The sequence below is a fragment of the Amblyomma americanum genome, chromosome 8 (assembly GCF_052857255.1).
Source record: "Amblyomma americanum isolate KBUSLIRL-KWMA chromosome 8, ASM5285725v1, whole genome shotgun sequence".
Taxonomy (NCBI): domain Eukaryota; kingdom Metazoa; phylum Arthropoda; class Arachnida; order Ixodida; family Ixodidae; genus Amblyomma; species Amblyomma americanum.
The window spans coordinates 82,889,424-82,909,638 of record NC_135504.1 but is presented as its reverse complement, the minus strand read 5'-3'; the positions used below and the strand labels follow the sequence as shown (position 1 = coordinate 82,909,638).

The window sequence follows — 20,215 nt, the reverse complement described above, 5'->3', positions numbered from 1 at the left end:
TACCTTCTGGTGTACCACGCTATACGCGCATCTCCAGATTTCTAAGACGATCGAAGATACTTGGCACACATCCTAGTGAGCAGAAGAATCGCGGCAATATCTCAAGGAGCGAACGTAGGCACTTATCGTCACGTCATCGGGGAGCTACTTTGAATTACATAGATTCAAAAGCATTTTTACCTAAAGAAGAGAATTTTAAAAAGACTCTCTTGCGTGATACGCATCTACTTGTATTCACAAAAGACTGGCATGTTAAAGCAAATGAACACCACACAAATCGTACCTTTCCCAAATTTTTTTATAACCATTTCCCGTGCTCCGCATTGCCACCTCAAAAAAACAACTTTAAAAAGAGAGATGGCCAGATGCATGATTGCCACGGTTATTTTAAAACAAGATAAGAATTCTTAACGCAGTGCCAAAAGATTATAACCGTAAATAGTGGTGTTCTTTCCCTGGCACCTCGTCTAGTGTAAGGGGGAGTTCTCGGGCTGCAAATTTACCATGCCACATAGCACTGTATCAAACATCAGATAATTTCCTTGAAATTGAAAAAATTACCATGCAGTCAGTAGTAAATATATCTACCTTGAATTCGAAATGCGGGGAGTCGACATAAGGCGACACAGGATATTCCGGACGCCGTAGGGGAGGGTTCCAAATAATATCAGTCACCTGGGGTTGATTAACGTGCACCGACTTAGACAGTACACGTTCCTCTCGATTTAATCTTCATCGTAATGCGACTGCCGTGGCCGGGATCGAAACCACGCCTTTCGGAGTCATCAGCCAAGCATTGTAACCATCAGCCATCGTATAGTGGCTGGTATCCGCTGACTTCTGTCCGCAATAACTATTCCCTTTTCAATGCGTGCAGCTCATGCCACAGCTATGTAAACTTAAACAGAATCGCTAGGACTCTTTCCCCATCTCCTCTCTACTTGTTTAAGTGTGATGCGCAGCACTGTCACAACAAACACTAAACACCTTCAGCGTTTAAATATGATGGTCTACAGCGAGCTACGTAATTAACAAAAACTGTTTCCGCAGCTGGCAGAGCTCCCCAGACAAGGTCCAGCTGGAGACGTTATTCGAGCTTTGCGCCGCAGCACGTCACCACTGGGACCACACGTTAGCTCGGCGCCAAGGAGCGCCCTAGCGATCGAGATCGGCCCACCACGACGCAGTGGCGCAGCAGCAATATCCTGTCCGCTGTCTGTTGTCACCATGACAACGAAGGACCGGCCTCTCTCTGGCCAAGTCCTGCGGGGTGCCGCATATTGTGGAACATGTTACGAAGCAGGTTTACATTACGCACACCAGATCTCCGGGACAGACTACATACACGCGAGAAAGGCACTAGCAAAAGTGGCGTGCGAACGGATGCATCATTGGAACATTTCGTCTGTCGACCTTATCTGTGTTTCCGATGTCTCATTTTATATTTAGCCTAGAAATAATAAACATTGATGAGGTGAGACATGTATTCCTGCAAGAGGATAGAAACTTGGGCAAAATGGTATAGTGCCATGGTAAATCTAGCAGCACAAAAGACACGTCTGTTCACTGCGCTGTTCACTTAAACTGCAATTGCGAGTAAGCGCTTGTTTTGTCTGCTTTCATGTCCCTGTCGTACGCACTGATATATTCACCAAGTATTCTCGTGGGCTGAAATTCCTTTCCTCCTCGTCGAAATTTGGTAATAGAAAACAAAACGGCATTCTTTGGCAAAGTTTGTCGCTCACTAACGAAACCATTAGGAATGGTAAACGGTTCTTCTGCAGGAAGCCGCCGTACAATTATTTTCATCGGCCACCGTGTTTTTTCATGGTGCCGTGCATTCCACTCTTATTTCTTTTATGAAGGTTCAATTATTCAATATCGCAATTTTTGCATTCTTGGTGGCAACCTGAGACGTCCTTTAAAGGAGAAGATGAATGAGGCCTCGAGAAAAAATAGGTTCTACAGCAGGTTGGAAGATGAAAATTGACACACCCCTAATGTGCACTGACAGCGTGCCATGCACATGCTCGTTAACATCTCTACTGTCCCTCTAAATGTCAAGGCCCTAGGTCAAAAATAAAAGAGTGCACAACAGAACTAACCGCCTTTCCATTGAAGAGTTAAACCCGTGCAAGCCTCGGTGACCAGGCAGCGTTTCTTGTCATCGCCAGAAGGTCGACAGAAGCCTCCGGGTACCTGGACTGCAGACCCACCCACAAGCAGTCTGGATACCACCCACTTATATATGCGTGTACTGAATCAATCAGATAAATAAGGCTGTATTGGAAAACGCAGCTCACAGAATTGCTGGGTCGATGCCTATATTGTAGACGGGGTAGCTCCTGAAGTTAAAGAGCGGAAAAGTAGGCTGCAAACCCGAGAGTGAGAGCCCAAGTAAGGGGTCGCCATACAGAAATACGAAGGCAGCCTCAGACTTTTGTTGTGACGTTGCAATCAATCACATTGCATGTGGCATTCCCTCAGCGACGCTAGACTATCAGGTGACATCATGACGTGTACGCGCCATTGCTGGCGAAGCTTACTTTGAGAAGCACTTGCTGTATTGTGGTCGACCTGCACCCGAATACAGTGAAGTCCGGAAGAGCTTACCGGTACTGCATGACGCCAGATCAAAGGTACAACCGTTGTATTTAAATAGCGTTGACTGACAAGCTTCGGCCGGTAGTAGACTTCCTTGAGATCATGCTGCAGACATGGTCCGAAGTGGTACGTTGCGTAGAGACAAGGTGTAAGCCCGTGTAAGCATCCACAAGCAAGAGAAAAGCCTAAATTATTTTCATAGCGCGTATGCTTCCTTCATAATAGTTTTAGCTAATTTTTACTGCTTTTCTAAAATGGCACAGAGGCCGCCCTTTCACGTGCAGAAAGCGTCCTTTCAACATCGGTTTGTTGTCCCTTAGCGGATACACAACCCGCAAGTGGTTCCAGCTGACGAATGCTTCAATGGAGGGAGAGCTTAATAGAGGGTGTAAGTCTCGCACTGAGGGTTGATATGCTTGGGTATCGGGACCGAGGTCTTCACCGCATGATGATGAACTCTGCAGACGACGGAGGGAAGCCTTCAGGAGGGTTGGTAAACCTGAAGGTTTATTTACATATTTACAACAGAAGCAGGGATACCAAAAGTCAGAGATGAAGTGCCCTGAAACCAGCCAAATTGCAGCTTAAATACAGTGGATATTCCCTAGGCACCTAGCTAGGGAAACCAGAGGCTGATCAAGCGTCCAATGGGCAGACGCACTCTTCATAGTCTCCGCCCTAACTCAGTGACCGCCCTCACAAACACGTGCACAGGCGATAAGGAATCCTGGCGCCTTGAGGTCCTGGAATGCTGTTTCGGACGGGTTGACCAGGTGCATAAGGTCGTTGGCTTTGCAGGCAGTGATCCCCTCCTTGGGAAAGATGCGTCCTGACGGCCCCATGAATTCCAGAGGGTAAGATGAATCAGCCGTGTCCGCCACAGCTTTGTCTGGCCGAGCAGGTGCAAGCGAGCGGGAAGGTTCCGGCGCCTTTGTTCGGGTCTTTCTGCCGGTCCACGTGAGGGCGCAGTTTGGGAGAAACGCCGCATTCCATACTCCGGACGAAGGGATTAGAGGCCTTTCGTCACAGCTCGCCGTCGCCAGGCGCCGTTCCTAATCCTCTTCTCAGGACGACAGCACCTTTGGTCAAACATAGTACGATGGCGCTTGCCGGGCTCGTCTGTTCCCGCTGTCGGGGCCTCCGATCACAACAGGGTGCACACTTGAACCTTGTCGGTACGGTAGGAATGAAGAATGGGGTGATAAGGGCTGAGCAAAGCAATGCTACAACGTTCTTTTTACGGCACACTGGGTGCATTAGTGCCTCGTTATTCTGCGGACCACTGGAGCTATGCACTCATCTTCGCCAGAGTTCTGCACGCACTTGTATGAAAATGTACACGGCCGGCCAATGTCAGTGCAAGCGTGTAAGGTGACAGTGCACCGGTCACATACTTGTTCAATGTGTTCGATTGCAATCACTTTCTTTTATGCAATGGAAAAAATCACAATGACAGGTGGTGATCGTAGATTGGCGGCTTCCTGCGGTGACCCGTTAATGTAGTCCTCAACGTGGTCCTAAGTAATTAGCGAGAAAAACACACCATGGCGCCTGTTTGCATCTGCTTACTTCTTCGCGATGTGCGTTCTGAGAAAGTACAGATTGCAACTTCGTGTAAACATTCGAGCAAACATCGTCAGTCATTCCTCAGATGTGCACAGTCGAAAGCCCTGCGGTGCTAAATTGGAAAGCCTTAAATTTCTAAGCGTTCAACCAAGGCACCACACAACACAGCCATAATTTACCCACGACATACTGCGGCGTTGAAAACCGGGACGCCGCGGTGCTACTGGTGCCAGTTGTCGAGAAGCGCCAGCCCTGCAAACGTGACAAGACAGATTCAAGGTAACATCGTGAAGAAAACGCTGACGTTTTCATTGTTAGTCAAACTTGAGTGGAACGTCGTCTTTTGGTTTTTAAAATATACTAAAATGAATAGTGCAGCCTTTTATGATAATATGTCGCGTGGATAATCGGTATGGAGGCCCGCGCGTCGCTAGTTTCTAGATATGCAGTCAAATTCGTTTTAGAGGTCAACTGGTAGACAGCTCACCCACGACTGTGCAATAGTGCAACGTAGAATCGTGTGCAGTAACTATTCCATTTCTGGTCGGGTACTTTACCCCTCGCAAGTAGGTCTAGTAAGGGTGTCCGAGCTAACCAACGACAAAGGCAGGAATGAAGCAACAGCGTAAAAGTTTTTAGCGGAACACAGCGACTCTACGGGCAGTACGGCTGCTTATTGAGAAATCCTTTAGGGCTGGGAGCAGTTTATTGCATTCATGTACGGTACGTAGCATCTAACAAAGATATTCTTGCTGCGGCTACATTCTTTGCCAGAAGGCGAGTTAACTTGGCACTACATTTTCCAACAATTCTTAGAATTCTTCGCTGAGGAAACAGGACCAGAATTTGGGCAGAATTTTTGCCCTCGAAAGAAGGCGTCGATATAACTCTTTTCCCGTAAAAGATCACCTCTTACTGTGCTTAGCCTGTTGTGTGCTTAAAATGTGCACTATGTTTCCGGCTTACTATCGTCAATTCAATCAGGTACTGCTTATCTCATCCACTGTTCTACACGATATTTTTACACTGCGACCGAGTTGATTAAAGCCTCCGGTCATGTATATACTATGGGCGTCCGAAATGTGATAGATGCGAAATAGCCCTTTCTCAAGCAGTGGTAAAGAAAGCAGAATGATCACATGGACGAGTATTTCCGGTAAGATAAAAGATACCTGGGAGACTGGTTGAGGAATCTGGGCCTGTTATTGCCACTCATGGTCGCCAACTGCGGTCATGCCTTATTTAGAACTCGACACAGGCCGTTTGCGGGCGACGAAAAATGACCCGTTTCGACCGATCGGCTTCAAGCAGTCTTGCGCAAGAATTAGCTTTCATAAGCTTGGTCTATAGTTGCGTACAACACAAAACAGAAGCGCCAAACGCTCTTCTGTGTCCGGCCTTAAACCACAGCAGTACTTCGGTCTGTACTCCTGACGTTGCAGTAAATCGCAATGCATGTAGCAGTCCGGCTGCGATGCCACTCAATCAGTTGCAAGGCGGTAGACCAGGACATCACGGCGACATGTACACGCCTTTGGTGGCTGAGCTTGGTGTAACGGACACCTGCCATTTTGTTTTTGAGCTGTATCCGAATACGGTGAAGTCCGGAAGATCTGGCCTGTACTGCATCGCTGCAGATAAAAGGTACAAGCGCTTCATTCTAACACCGTTGGCTGACATGCTTAGCCGCTGGTGGACTTCATTGAGATAATGTTGCAGAGACGGTTATAAGCGGAATGTCGCTTAGGAAGCGGTACAACAAATCGGCTCGTGCAAGCAGCCAGAAACCCGAAGAAGGCCTAAATTCAATTTCATATCGTCGGTGTTTCCTTAATTATAACTCTATTTTATACTGCTCTCGAAAAAAATGACACCCAGGCTGCCTTCTGAAGTGTATAAAACTTCCCTCCTACATCAGTTTGTTGTGGCTTAGCGGACACAGCACCAGCAAGGCGTTCCAGCTGACCAACACATGAATGGCGGGAGAGAAGAAAAGGGTGAGTAACTCTCGCACTCGGGGTGCACACTTGAAACTTGACGGGAAGGTACAGATGAAGAATAGGGTTCTAATGGCTGCGTAAAACAGCATGAACGCGTTCTCTCCGCGGCAGACTGCGTGCATTAGTGCAGTGTAATTCTACGGACCACTGTAGCTAATAATCATTCACCATCGCCAGAACTCTGCAACGCTCTTGTAGGAAAATGTACACATCTGGCCTAAGCCAGTGCAAGCATGTAAGGTCACACAGTACCGTTCACCTACTTGTTCCATGTGTTTCATTGCAACAACTTCTTTATGCAATGGAAAAATAATCAGAATGACAAGTGGGGACCATAGATTCGCCGCATCCGGCTGTGACCCAGTTATAAAGTGCTCAATGCAGTCCAAGTGAACTCTGCAGGCAAAACACACTGCGGCACCTATTTGTGCCTATTTGCTTCTGCTTATTTCTTTGCGACGCCAACGTTCAGAGACTGTATAGAGTACTGCTTCGAGTAAACACCAAAACAAACTACGCCGATTATTCACCAGGTGTGCACAATTGAAGCTGTGCCTGAAATTTCTGTGCGTTCGACCAAGCCACCGCACAACAAACCATAAACTCACCCATGACATTTACACTGCGGCGTTGAAAACCGGGACGCCTCGGGGCTGGTGGCGAGGTACCATTTGTCAAGAAGCGCCATTCCTGCAGAGATGACGAGACCGCTTCATGGTGACATCATGAAGGAAGCGCTGAAAAATTGTTTTCATCACAACTCAAACTCGAGAGGAACGTAATATAGATTATAAGGTGTACTAAAATATAATCTAGCCCTTCATAATATTAGCATCATTATATTGTAAGTCATAATAATAATAATAATGATAAAATTAATGTGGATTACCTCAGCTAATCCAGGATATACAAAGCGAACGATATCGGCGTTCACTGCCGTTGGCTTTGAGAATGTTCTAGACGTCGATGGCTTTGAGCAAAGGGAGGAAGCATAACTGGCTCCCTGGATATGCGGATGCCTCATTCGTGCTTTAATTCCTTGTGAGAGAGAGATGTGGAATGAATGAATTAGCGCTGACAGCGTTGTGGCTGAGATGCGGCAGTGCAGCAATGCCGAGGCTGCAGCATTCATTTGGAGATCAATCTCTCGCGATCAGCATTAACTGCATGTGACCTCCCAGGGTGGCAGGGAGTGCGGGACGGCTATCCAGTGGGCGGAACGCAATCAAAGCAGGCTTTTGACACCAACGCCATGTACGTGAAAGCGAGATTAAGGTCACCACTGACTCACGGAGCCGTTTGCAATGACCGTTCATTTTCAAGTTGTCAACGCAAATTAATTCTATGAACGGAGTCGGTTCTCTTGTTTTGTTTGGCTTTTGAGGAAAGGGAATGGCAGAGTAACCATATCATATATCTCGGTGGACACCGAACCGTGCCGTAAAGAAAGGGATAATGGTGGCAGGAAAAGAGAAAAAGAAGAGAAGAGAGAAAAGGGGATGGCGTAGGCGGTGTGCGGGACATCACTCGTGCTCCAACATAGCCGGCTCGCGAAGCGCGGTGTTCGCAGTTTAGCTTTTCGCTTCAATAATAATAACTGATTTTGGGGAAAGGAAATGGCGCAGTATCTGTCTCATATATCGTTGGACACCTGAACCCCGCCGTAAGGGAAGGGATAAAGGAGGGATTGAAAGTAGACAGGAAGAAAGATGTGCTGTAGTGGAGTGCTCCGGAATAAGTTCGACCACTTTGTGATCTTTAACGTGCACTGACCTTGCACAGCACACGGGCGCCTTAGGGTTTCGCCGCCATAAAAACGCAGCCGCCGTGGTTGGGTTTGAACCCGGGAGCTCCGGATCAGTAGCCGAGCGCCTAACCACTCAGCAAACTCGGCGGGCCAATTATATCCTAGGCCAACACACTCAGTTCATTACAAGTCAAAACCGCAAAGATGAGTCATACTTAGGTTTGGTTATATATCCGAGTGGTCATATAAGCGAGTAGTTACATCATCAGAGTGGCCGTATAATATGCGAAGTAGCACACTAAGGTTAGTTGTACCCGAAGTAATATGCAAAATTCGGTAGCCTTGTGGGCAGGTTGCCACCTGCCCTATGTGGCAGCTGTAAATCGAGATACTGTGAGCACAGTGCGTGACCCTCGTCTTCATCTGTGAATATTCATCATCATCTCGCATCTTCATCTTTTGAGGAGTGGCCGCCATATTTGCCAGCAGGAATAAAGAGCTCGCTTGGTCCACAATCTCACAAGTGGTGGAGGCTGCTCTAGATCCCGCGTCCTCTCCGTCGCCACACTGCAGCTCCGTTCCAGTTGTCACCTGGTCGGATCATCTCCTGACCATCTCTCCATCGACCTCTCCCGACCGCTCGCCGATTGTCCGCTCGTCGCGCTGCCGCTCCCCGTCACCGTTCCGGCGCTCATCGCCTCTACGTCGAGCCTCTCAGGCACCTGGTCGCAATACGGAAAACTAAATTGTGCAGTTTCCGGAGGTAAAGCTGCTCCACTCGCCCACCCTTCAATTCCTCCTACGCTGCCGTCGAACTTGTTAGCTGTTAATGTTTAAGACAGTATTGTAGACGCATTGATTGACACCGGCGCCGCTGTTTCCGTCATCAGTTCTGCTTTGTGTTCCCATCTTCGTAAAGTGCGCACTCCTTACTGCAGTCCTTCTCTCCGTGCTGCTAAAGAAGAATCCATGCATCCTTCCGGTCTGTGTACAGCACCAACCTTATCAACGGCATCCTGCACCACATCGAGTTCGCTGTACTTCTATCCTGTGCTCACCCTCTCATCCTCGGCTGGGATTTTCTCCACTCCGCACAAGCTGTCATTACATGTTGCCCTCCTACTCTGGAAGTTGCTGACTCCGACCCTTCTGACGCTCCTGCAATTCCATCTCATCACTTGACCAACACCGCGGACCATGTGCTTTATCCCGGCTCCGAAGATGTCATCTCAGTTGCTTCTGCTTATGTACATGCTGGGGACATTTTTGCCACAGCCGTGCCCCGTCTTCTCTCCAGAGGCATTCTCCTCGTCTCATCCCTTCTTCGCTCCGTCAATGGGACTGCCCTTCTGACTGAGCTCAATACTACATCGGAGCCCATTCTTCTGCGCGCTGGTACTAAAGTGGCTTCTGTGTCTACCATTCAACCTGTCACCGTTCTTTCCTCGCCACCATCCACCTTCGCCATTTCGTCCCACCCTTCTTCTCCGGCAGCTATTTCCACTACTATCAGCGACGATCTCACGCCTGCTCAAAAAGCAGAATTGCTTGCCCTCTTGAACAAACATGCCGCTTCTTTCGATACCCAGTCGAAAATTTTGGGCCAAACATCAGCGGTTACGCATCGCATCCACACTGACGGTTCGCGTATCATTCGCCGCCGCCCGTATCGTGTGTCTTCTAGTGAACGAATAATTATTCAAGATAATGTCACCGACATGCTCAAGCGCCGCATCATACGACCTTCTTCAAGTCCTTGGTCCTCACTAGTCGTACTGGTACAAAAGAAGGATGGTTCCGTACGCTTTTGTGTCGACTATCGCGCCCTCAATAAGATCACTCGAAAGGATGTTTATCCACTTCCTCGGATTGACGACGTCCTCTACTGTCTCCAAGGTGCTCAATTTTTCTCTAGTCTTGACCTCCGATCCGGCTCCTGGCAAATCCCCATGCATGAAGAGCCAGATGGCTTATATGAATTTAACATTATGCAGTTCGGCTCGTGCAATGCTCCGGCCACGTTCGAACGCATGATTGATACCGTACTCCGCGGGCTGAAATGGAAAACTTGCCACTGCTACCTGGACGACATCGCAATTTTCTCCTCGATTTTTTCTGAGCACCTCGCCCGCCTCGATGAAGTTCTAAGTGCTCTTTCCGCGGCCGGACATCAGTTAAACACAAAGAAGTGTTGCTTTGCTTCCACTTCTATCAAAGTTCTCGGACACGTCGTTAGTTGCAGAGGCATAAAATCAGACCCTGATAAAGTTGCTGCAGTACGGCATTTTCCCCGCCCCACACGGATTAAAGACCTGCGCAGTTTTCTAGGACTCGCCTCATACTTTCGTAGTTTCATCCGAGGTTTCGCATCCATCGCCGCACCTTTGCATCAGCTTCTTGGAGTCAGCACGCCCTTCGTTAGGTCTGAGGCCTGCGAGGCTGCCTTTACTTCTCTAAAGCAGGCTCTCACATCTGATCCAATACTGGCTCATTTTGATGACAGCGCTACAACGATTTTGCACACTGATGCCAGTGGACACGGCATTGGTGCCGTTCTTCTGCAGGGCCAGCAATCTTCGACTGAGCGCGTGATTGCTTACGCAAGTCGTACCCTGACTGCAGCGGAGCAGAACTACACGATCACTGAACAAGAGTGTCTTGCAGTTGTCTGGGCCGTTCAGAAATTTCGCCCCTATTTGTACGGTCGCCAGTTCACCATTGTAACTGACCATCATGCGCTGTGCTGGTTGTCGTCACAGAAGAACTTGTCTGGGCGCCTCGGCCGCTGGATTCTCCGCCTCCAGGAGTATGATTTCACAGTCACCTACAAATCGGGAAAAAAACACAAAGACGCCGATGCGCTCTCTCGTTGCCCCCTCGCCTCCGCGGAACCTCTGTGCTCTCCTCCTGTTGCTTCATCGCTGCCGATGCGCTCTCTCGTTGCCCCCTCGCCTCCGCGGAACCTCTGTGCTCTCCTCCTGTTGCTTCATCGCTCCCAACTACCGTATTTATTCGAATCTAGGCCGATAGTTTTTTCAAAAAAACGAGATGTAGAACTCTTATGTCGGCTTAGATTCGAGGATTTCGTTTCGAGGTTTCGTATTCGTAAAATACGAATAAATGTAGCACGCAGGTGGCACCCCCACAAAACGCCAACGAAAGACAGCACTGTAGCCGTTGCTATCCGTAGCCGTTGCTATCCGTAGCCGATACTGATCAAAGCACACATGAGCACTGGCTGCCATTTTGGCCTTGTTCTGTTCTCCTGCGGTGGCGTGAGCACATTCGCAGCAGTGAAGTTTTCGTGCGTAGTTTTTATCACCAACACCATGGCACCAAACAGGCGGTGCCATTATAGTGCCGCCTTCAAGCGGAAAGTTATAGTCGCTGCAGAGCAGTCGTCAAATCTTCAAGCCGGGCGGGACTTCGGCGTGGATGAGAAGAATGTTCGCCGTTGGAGGGGGCAGCGTAACGAAATTTTTGCTTGCGCGGCAACGAGAACGGCTTTCACGGGCCCCAAGAAAGGCCGCCATCCAGAAGTGGAGGTAGCTCTGGCCGAGTTTGTGGAGACGCAGAGGTCAGCGGCACTTCCAGTGACCACGGAAGTGCTGGAAGCCAAAGCAAGAGAGCTGGCGAGAGAGCGAGGCATCCCCCGGGAACTGTTCAAAGCCAGCCGGGGCTGGTTGCAGAAGTTCATGAAGCGCTTTGGCTTCAGCCTCCGACGTCGCACGTCCATTTGTCAAAAGCTGCCGGGAGACTTCGAAGAGAAGCTGATCTCATTTCGGCGATTCGTAATAAGGAAGAGGATGAAGCACGGCTACGCCGTAGGACAAATGGGAAACGATGACCTGACGCCGGTATGGTTTGACATGCCAATGGCGTGCACCGTGAATGAAAAAGGTGCCAAGGAAGTGAAAGTGCGCGCGGCCGGATACGAAAAGCAGCGCATGACTGTAATGCTGGCCTGCACGGCGGATGACCACAAGCTGCCGGCGTATATAATTTTTAAGAGGAAGACTCTACCAGCTCGGGAAGTGTTTCCAAGAAATGTGATCGTCCGCGCCAACGAAAATGGATGGATGGCGAGCGATATGGTTGAGCAGTGGATCAGAATGGTTTGGCACCGGCATCCTGGGGCCCTCTTGGCCAAACGTTCCCTCCTCGTCCTGGACTCTTACCGTGGACACCTCACTGACGGCGTAAAAGCTGCACTTTCCGAAGCCGGTACCGACGTCGCCATCATACCCGGCGGCATGACAGGCCAGCTGCAGCCTCTTGATGTGTGCCTCAATAAGCCTTTCAAGGATCGGCTGCGCAAGTACTACGTGGACTGGCTTAGTGAAGAGCGGCGCGAGCTTACACCAAGAGGCCGAATAAAGCGCGCCTCACTGGGAGTTGTAGCCACTTGGATAGCTGCAGCCTGGGATGACATCCCAGAAAGCTTGGTTGCACGCTCATTAAGTGCTGCATCTCTAATGCACTTGATGGCAGTGAAAATAGTGCACTGTTCGAGGAGGCCAGCGATAAAGAAGTCAGCGATGATGATGACGAATGAGCGGGGGCTGATCCCGGGCTGGCGTTGCATATGTCTCCTCGCCCAACGCCGCCTCTCCTCCTCCTCTTCTCTCAAAGCTCCTTTGGCAGCTTTTTTTTTTCAACGGTCCCTCTCGGGGCCATCAATCACGCTTCGGCAGAGCACGCAGGCGCGATGGTTCCCGCTGTGTCTCACTCGAGTTCCTCTCTCTACACCAAGTCGCCTATGCGCAGACACATGGTGCAGTCGTTTCGCGCCACGCACTTTCAGGTGCGCGGCGACGTAAGAACAGTCGTGTCGCGTCATAAAAATAATTGTGATAATGAGGTATAAACAGCGTTGTTTTTTCGGCCGGCCTACAATCGAGGTAAGTTTTTTTTTTTCTGTGGCCTTCAACTTTCGGGTCTCGGCTTAGAATCGTGGCCAGCCTAGATTCGAGTACATACGGTAATCAACAAAAAACTAAACTCATTTGTTTTCATAATCCCCATAAAAAGCTTTTGTCTGTTGAACCATAATAATAATAATTGGTTTTTGGGGAAAGGAAATGGCGCAGTATCTGTCTGATATATCTTTGGACACCTGAACCACGCGTTAAGGGAAGGGATAAAGGAGGGAGTGAAAGAAAGGAAGAATAGGCGCCGTAGTGGAGGGCTCCGGAATAATTTCGACCACCTGGGGATCTTTAACGTGCACTGACATCGCACAGCACATGGGCGCCTTAGCGTTTTTCCTCCATAAAAACGCAGCCGCCGCGGTCGGGTTCGAACCCGGGAACTCCGGATCAGTAGTCGAGCGCCCTAACCACTGAGCCACCGCGGCGGGGCGATTATTCTTACATTCTTCGCATTGTCTTAACTGTTGTTGCATTCCTATTAATTTTTCAAATAGTGTTAAGTACCTTGGTATACTTTTTGACAGAGATATGTCTTGGAACAGTCATCTTACTGTAGTATGTAACAAGCTTCGTGGTTTATCATGTGTACTATACAATGTTCGATATTTATTACCTTTTCAGACTCGCAAGCTTGTTGCGCATGCTCTTATTTATGGTATCCTCAGATATGGAGTCACTGTGTATTATCATTGCTCAAAAACTTGGCGAATGAAATTAAATGCCATACTAAGGAACATCCTTCGATCCGTGGCATACAACACGGATGCTTCACCTGACTGCAATTTGTTTTCGCTTTTACAGCTGCCCTCTTTTGATGCCCTCTTCCATCATGTAGTTATTCGTGCTCACTTTTGGGAGAGCGAATTTTTGGTTCCTTTCATTCCTGTTCGTTGTTTTCGACATCACCCCCGTTTTACGGTACCTCGCTGCTACATTCATTATGGTCACTTCACTCGTAATTATTACATACCCAAAATTTTTAATTCTTTGCCTGATTCGATCTTTTCAGTTTCTTCGCTGTCACAATTAAGGAACTTCTTAAAAACCCATATGTCGGTTATTTAATGTTTTCTTTTTCTTGTTTGCTTTTCATATTAAGATTTATCATTGTTTGCTTGCTTGTCACGCCTGTTTTCCATATATATGTCATTCACCGACTGCCGAGTACTGCCCGACAAGCCTTTATGGCTTGGGCAGACTTGTCCTAAGAATTGTAAATGTGCTGTCTGAAAATAAAGGTGTTTATTATTATTATCCTGCAAATATATTTTCTCTTTGTCTCCATCATCTGGCATCAATCATCGTCTGCTCCTTACACCATCGAATTCACGTTTGGAGACGTCCTGTGCCCCTCCGAAGAAACGCAAAGAACCATCTTGAACTTACTGTGCATGTTCCTTCAGTTTTCCTGACGCCATTGTATGACCTCAATTTTCTTCGTCACTGTGTACGAATGCATTCTTTACTTGAGAACGCCAAAACAAGATGACAAATGGCGCATGCCGAACGGACATGTGAATGAACGCGTCGATGGCTTGAAAAGCAGGATTGGATTGAATTCTATAATTTGATGGGGCAGGCCAGTGCTGCCTGGGCACGATGCATGATAGGGCGTGGAGTGGGCAGGGGGCGCTGTCCCGGAACGGTGTGGAAATGTGAAATAAACAGTGAAGTTAGGGGTGGGGCCATTGCATCGGTGGGGGCACTTATTCGGAATTTTATGATACACGGTAGTAATCTGCTTGAAACCAGGAGGGCGGCTTTATAATAGGCTTAATTTTCAGGTACAGAAAAGTCATACTGGAATACTTTTGAAACTGACTACCAAATATAATGCTGTAAGAAATTTATAACAAGTGACAGGAATGTCACTCCAAAAGAACAGGACTATACCAAAACAGCAGCCGTAAGCACAGTTCATTCAAAACTTGAGTAAAAAGCACAGTTCAATAACCCCATGCTCAATATGGAAATACTAAAGAGAAAACACTGGATTATTTTTGATCACCTTCTCAAGTGCAGCTGCATAGCTTCATGCTTAGCCTTTTAAAACTTGTAAAAGGTATGCAAGTCACTAATCCCCCCAAAACATATATATTGTAAGACTGGCCTTCAGCTTTAGAATATTCAGAGGATGACACTTAACGAATAAAACGACGAGAAGTGCCGAACGCTCCGTCCCTCGTGCGTGCTCTAGACTGACCACTGCCTCTGGTCTGCACCTGGACTGTACTGCTGGTTGTTCTCAATGCTGTGCTTTGCAAGACGTTCTTTATTACAAGTGGTGGAGGTGCCAATGATCCCCTCGCCCTGAAGCTTCGCACCCGCACATTGCCTACAGCCTCTGCAATGCCTGAGACTGTCATCCAAACCGCTTCACCGCTTCCGTAGACTGTCTTCTGTTCCGGCGCCACGCGACAGCGTGACCCAGCCATCTTCAGCGGCACAGATGACACGGATGTGGAGGATTGCTTGGCCTCCTATGAACATGCAACCGCATACAATAAGTGGGACAATAGCGTCAAGCTCACCAATGTTATCTTTTATTTGAGCGGCGTAGGCAATCTCTGGTTTTGAAACTACGAGGCTGACATCTCAAGCTGGGCAGCTTTAAAACCTAGTCCGACAGAAGTCTTTGGCTGCCCCGCAGTGCGAAAGCTTCATGTCGAGCAACGCTTGCGAAGTCGGGCCCAGCAAACCAGCGAAAATTTCACCAGTTATAGAAAATGTCGTCGACCTCTGCAAGCGTGTCAACCGTTCTATGAGCGAGGCTGACAAGATCAGACATATTATGAAAGACATTGAGGATGATGCCTTCCAGATGCTCATCGCTAAAGATCCCCAGACTGTCTCCGGTGTCATCGGCTACTGCCAAATCTTTGATGAGCTGCGCAAACAGTGCCTTTCTACCCGGCATGCAGGCTTTCAGGAGGCCACTTTCCAGCTTGGCTCTCCCAGGGAGCGGTTCTCTGGACCAACAGTCGCTCCTCCGGAAAATTCCGGCAGTTTGTACGTGAGGAAGTCGCACGCCAGCTATCTTTGTCTACCTGACCGCCTACACATGCGCCGCCGCTCACTCCCAACCTACAGCGTGTTATTGAGGAGTAGGTGGCTGAAGTCCTGCCAACTCCTCCTCAGCCGCCCCTGATCGTGGCTCCTCTGACGTACGCCAATGCCGTGGTGCAGTCACAGCCCTCACCTGCTGCCACTGTCTACAGGCCACCTACCCAGCAGTTAGAACCTCATCGACCTGAAACCCCACCTTACCGTACAGTTGCCCACCCCGAATCGCAGCCGCAGCCACTCAACCCCTGGCGTACACAAGACAACCACCCTATTTGCCATGCCTGTAGCATCACTGGTCCCGTGGCTCGTTTGTGTCGCAGTCGTGACCACCGTCCCTACGATTGTAGGCATGAACCGACGTACGACCTTCCATCGTCCTCGCCTGCATCACACGAGCCGCCTCCGGTCTCTTTCTCCTAGTTACCGTCGCCGCTCCCACCGCTCGCAGTCTCCTGGCCGCCATTCCCGTTCTCCAATGCTACGCCGCCTACCCGCCTTCCACGCGGAAAACTAACGGCCGCAGGTCTGAAGGCAAGAACTGCATCACCAGTGACTCACTCAAGACCTGTTTCTATGCCTGCCAATATTATTACTGTGTTCGTTGAGGGAGTTGCCGTCGAAGCACTTGTTGACACTGGCACAGCCGCTTCCGTTCTCTGTCACACCCTCTGTCACAGACTTAAAAAAGTGACGACGCCCCTCCCTGCCGTTTCTCTCTGTACCGCCAGTGCTCAGGACATTCGACCGTAAGCCGTCTGCATCATCCGCCTGCTCATCGAGAACGTTCCCAACACAATCGAGTTCATCGTCCTCGTCCTCTCCTCTCACAACTTTATCTTTGGTTGGGACTTCCTCTCCGGACATCAAGTGGTTATTGACTGCGCCCGTCCTCAGCTTGACTTGTCGCCCTACCGTGACGCTCCCTTGGACGTACCCGGTGCTGCTGCCGCTACTGTGGTCATCTCAGAGGACACAGGCGTTCCGCCTTTCTCTTCAGTGCTGGTGGCTCTTGTGCTGCTCCCTCAGATGCAACTGTCACTTGTACCCACTCTTTACAATGCACTGACCAAAAGTCTGTTTTGCTGCCTCATGCCGTGCTGACAATTGTTCATGGCTCCAGTGCTATTTATGTGGCTAACCCGTTCTCCTGCCCTACCACTTTACTCCGTGGCCAATCATTTGGTAGTGTTGCCTTTCTCGATCCCGCCTCAGCATACCCCCTCGTCGATAGCATGGCAAGCCTTCACGTCAGCGCCACTACGCCTGTTCCCATCACCAATCAGTCTTCTGTTAATATTTTTCACCGTTCCGTCGACGCTACCATGACGCCTACCGAACGAGACCAGCTTGTCACCATTCTGCACAATTTTCAAGCTTCGTTTGACTACCAGCAACCTTCCTTGGGCCGCACCACCACCGTTACCCACTCACTGTATTGACACTGGAACCCATGACTTTTTGTGCCAACGTCCGTAACGCGTGTCAGCCACTGAATGCCACCTCATTGACGAGCACGTGACCGACATGTTTTAGCGTCACTTGATACAGCCGTCGCACAGCCCTTGGGACTCGATCGCCAGTGGTCCTGGTCAAGAAAAAAACTTCCATCTAGTTCTGCGTGGACTACCGTCGTCTGAACAAGATTACACGCAAGGACGTTTCCCCTCTGCCCCGCAGCGACGATGCCCTCAACTGCCTGCGGGGTGCTGAGTTCTTTTCTTCATTGGACTTGCGCTCCGGTTACTGGCAGGTGCCGATGGCAGAGGACGATCGCCCAAAAACTGCATTCGTCACACCAGACGGGATCTATGAATTTAATGTCCTGCCCTTCGGCCTCTGCAATGCACTCGCCACATTCGAGCGCATGATGGACAACATATACTCCGAGGGCTCAAATGGCACACATGCCGTTGTCACCATAGACGACGTTGTGATCTTTTCCCAGAACTTTTAATCTCACCTCCAGTGCCTTGAGACTGTTCTTTGCTGCCTGGCCAATGCTGGCCTCCAACTCAATTTGAAAAAGTGCCGCTTCGGAGCTCGGCAGCTAACCATTCTCGGACATGTGAAGGATGGCGTTCTCCCGGACTCGGCCAAGTTGCGAGCTGTGGCCGAGTTTCCGAAGCCCACTTCTGTAAAAGACATCTGCAGATTCGTCGGCCTCTGCTCCTACTTCCGCCGCTTTGTCCGCAATTTCGCCACTATCATCGACCCCCTGACCAAGCTCCTTTCCAGCCACGACCTTTTCGGCCTGGTCACCAGCCTGTAATGAAGCGTTTACGACACTCTTTCGCCTCCTGACCACTCCACCAATGCTGCATCACTTCGACCCTCGTTCTCCGAGGGAACTCTACACCGATGCCAGGGGCGTCGGCCTCGGTGCAGTACTCGCTCAGTGCAAGCAAGGCTTTGACAAATACATTGGCGCTTACGCTAGCCGGACACTCAAAAAAGCTGAAGGAGTGTTTAGCCATCCTTTGGGCGATCATCAAATTTCGCCCCTACCGGTACGGGTGACTTTTTGACGTTGTCACCTGCCCCTTAGATCTCTTATTTGGGCAATCGTCTCGACCTCTTTCTCACGCTCTCCGTCGTCAGTCCCCCCATTTCGCCATCTGAGACGAGCTTCTTTACCGCCGCAACTACTTCCCAGTCGGTCGCAAGTGGCTTCTCGTCATTCTGACACATCTGCGCTCCTTCATTTGCTTGCTGTTCCTACCACGATGATCCTCAGTGTGCCTATGCCGAATTCTTAAAGACCTTCACCCATCTACGACAGTGGTACTACTGGCGTGGGATGGCCCGTTATGTCCGCCAGTTCGTTCAGTCCTGCACCGCATACCAGTGACGAAAACATCCACCTCATGGACCCGCCGCTTCTATGCAGCCGCTGCCTTGCCCAGTGCAGCCCTTCGAGCGTGTTGGCATCGATCTCTATGGCCCTCTTCCCAGCACATCAACTGGGATCCGCTGGATCATCGTTGCCATCGACCACCTTACACTCTACGCTGAAACGTCACGTTTACCATCCGCTACAGCCCATGACATTGCATCCTTCATTCTCCATCGCATCATTCTTCGCCATGGTGCACCCAAAGAGCTGCTCAGTGATAGAGGTCTGGTCTTCCTCTCTGAAGTTGTAGAAGCTCTCCTGCAGAAGTGCAACATCGTTCCCCGCACCAGCTCCGCCTACCATCCTAAGACAAATGGCATGGTTGAGCATTTTGAACACACCCTTGGCAACATGCTGGCCAAGTATGTTGCTTCCGACCATTGTAACTGGCACCGCGTTTTCCCTTTTGTCACATACGCTTATAACTCTGCTGCTCAAGCCACCAGCGGATTCTCTTCGTAATTTCTCCTGTATGGCCGTGAGCCTTCTTGCACAATGGACACCATTCTACCTTACTGCCCTGATGCTTCCGAATTTACAACTACTTATCAAGCCGCAACTTATGTCGAAGATTGCTGACAGCTTGACCGGTCTTTCACTTCTCACACCAAGCAGAAGCAGAAAAGCATCCATGATCACCCTCCACTTACTCTTGCCTACCTTCCTGACTCTTTGGTCTGGCTCTGAGTACCCTCCTCAGGTCCCAGCCTTTCCTCCAAACTTGTTAGCAAGTACCAGAGACCCTACCGTATTCTTCAACAGACATCCCCTGTAAATTACCTCAACAGACTCCTTAAGCCATCCCCTGATCATCGTCCATTGTCCACACGACCTGCCTCAAACCATAATACGACCCCGCCATCGTCACATCCCCCTAGGCCGCCAGGATGGCGCCCTTTCGCCCTGGGGGAATTGTAAGGCTGGCCTTCGGCTTTTGAATCTTCAGAGGCTGGCGCTTAACGAAGAAGACAACGAGAAGCGTCGAACGCTCCGAAGCTCGAGCACCAAACGCTCCATCCCTCATGCGTGCTCTGGACTGACCGCTGCCTCTGGTCTGTGCCTGGACTGTACCGCTGGTTGTTCTCGACGCTGTGCTTTGCAAGACGTTCCTTATTACAATATATATATATATATGCCGTTTCACACTCTTTTTTGGTCGACTGGTTTCAGAATAACCTTTATATGTCTCCGAATGCTAAATAAACGCCGGAGGGCAGAGATATATCTCAAACTTCTTAAGACTAAAGACCGTCTATAGGCCCCACCGCGGTGGCTCAGCGGTTACAGCACTCGGCTCTGCTGACCCACAAGACATGGGTTCGATGCTAGCCGTGGCGGAAGAATTTTGATGGAGGTGAAATTCTAGAGGCCCGTGTACTGTGCAATGACAGTGCACATTAAAAAATTC

At 49.6% G+C, this 20,215-nt stretch overlaps 1 protein-coding gene across 2 annotated transcripts in view; it reads right to left on the bottom strand.

The window, feature by feature from the left end:
* Nucleotides 1-1,038: 1,038 nt before the first annotated feature.
* LOC144101960 (uncharacterized) overlaps nt 1,039-20,215 on the bottom strand; it is a 38,774-nt gene continuing 19,597 nt past the window's right edge. Inside the window, exons 10-12 of one of the 2 annotated variants that reach the window (XM_077635200.1) lie at nt 6,779-6,907; nt 4,350-4,422; nt 1,039-1,263 (exon numbers count right to left, since the gene is read on the bottom strand). In XM_077635200.1, the coding sequence (XP_077491326.1) occupies nt 6,894-6,907 (14 nt within the window). In that variant the 3' untranslated portion in view covers nt 1,039-1,263; nt 4,350-4,422; nt 6,779-6,893. The remainder of the gene's footprint in view (nt 1,264-4,349; nt 4,423-6,778; nt 6,908-20,215) is intronic. The other variant, XM_077635201.1, reaches the window with a different exon arrangement.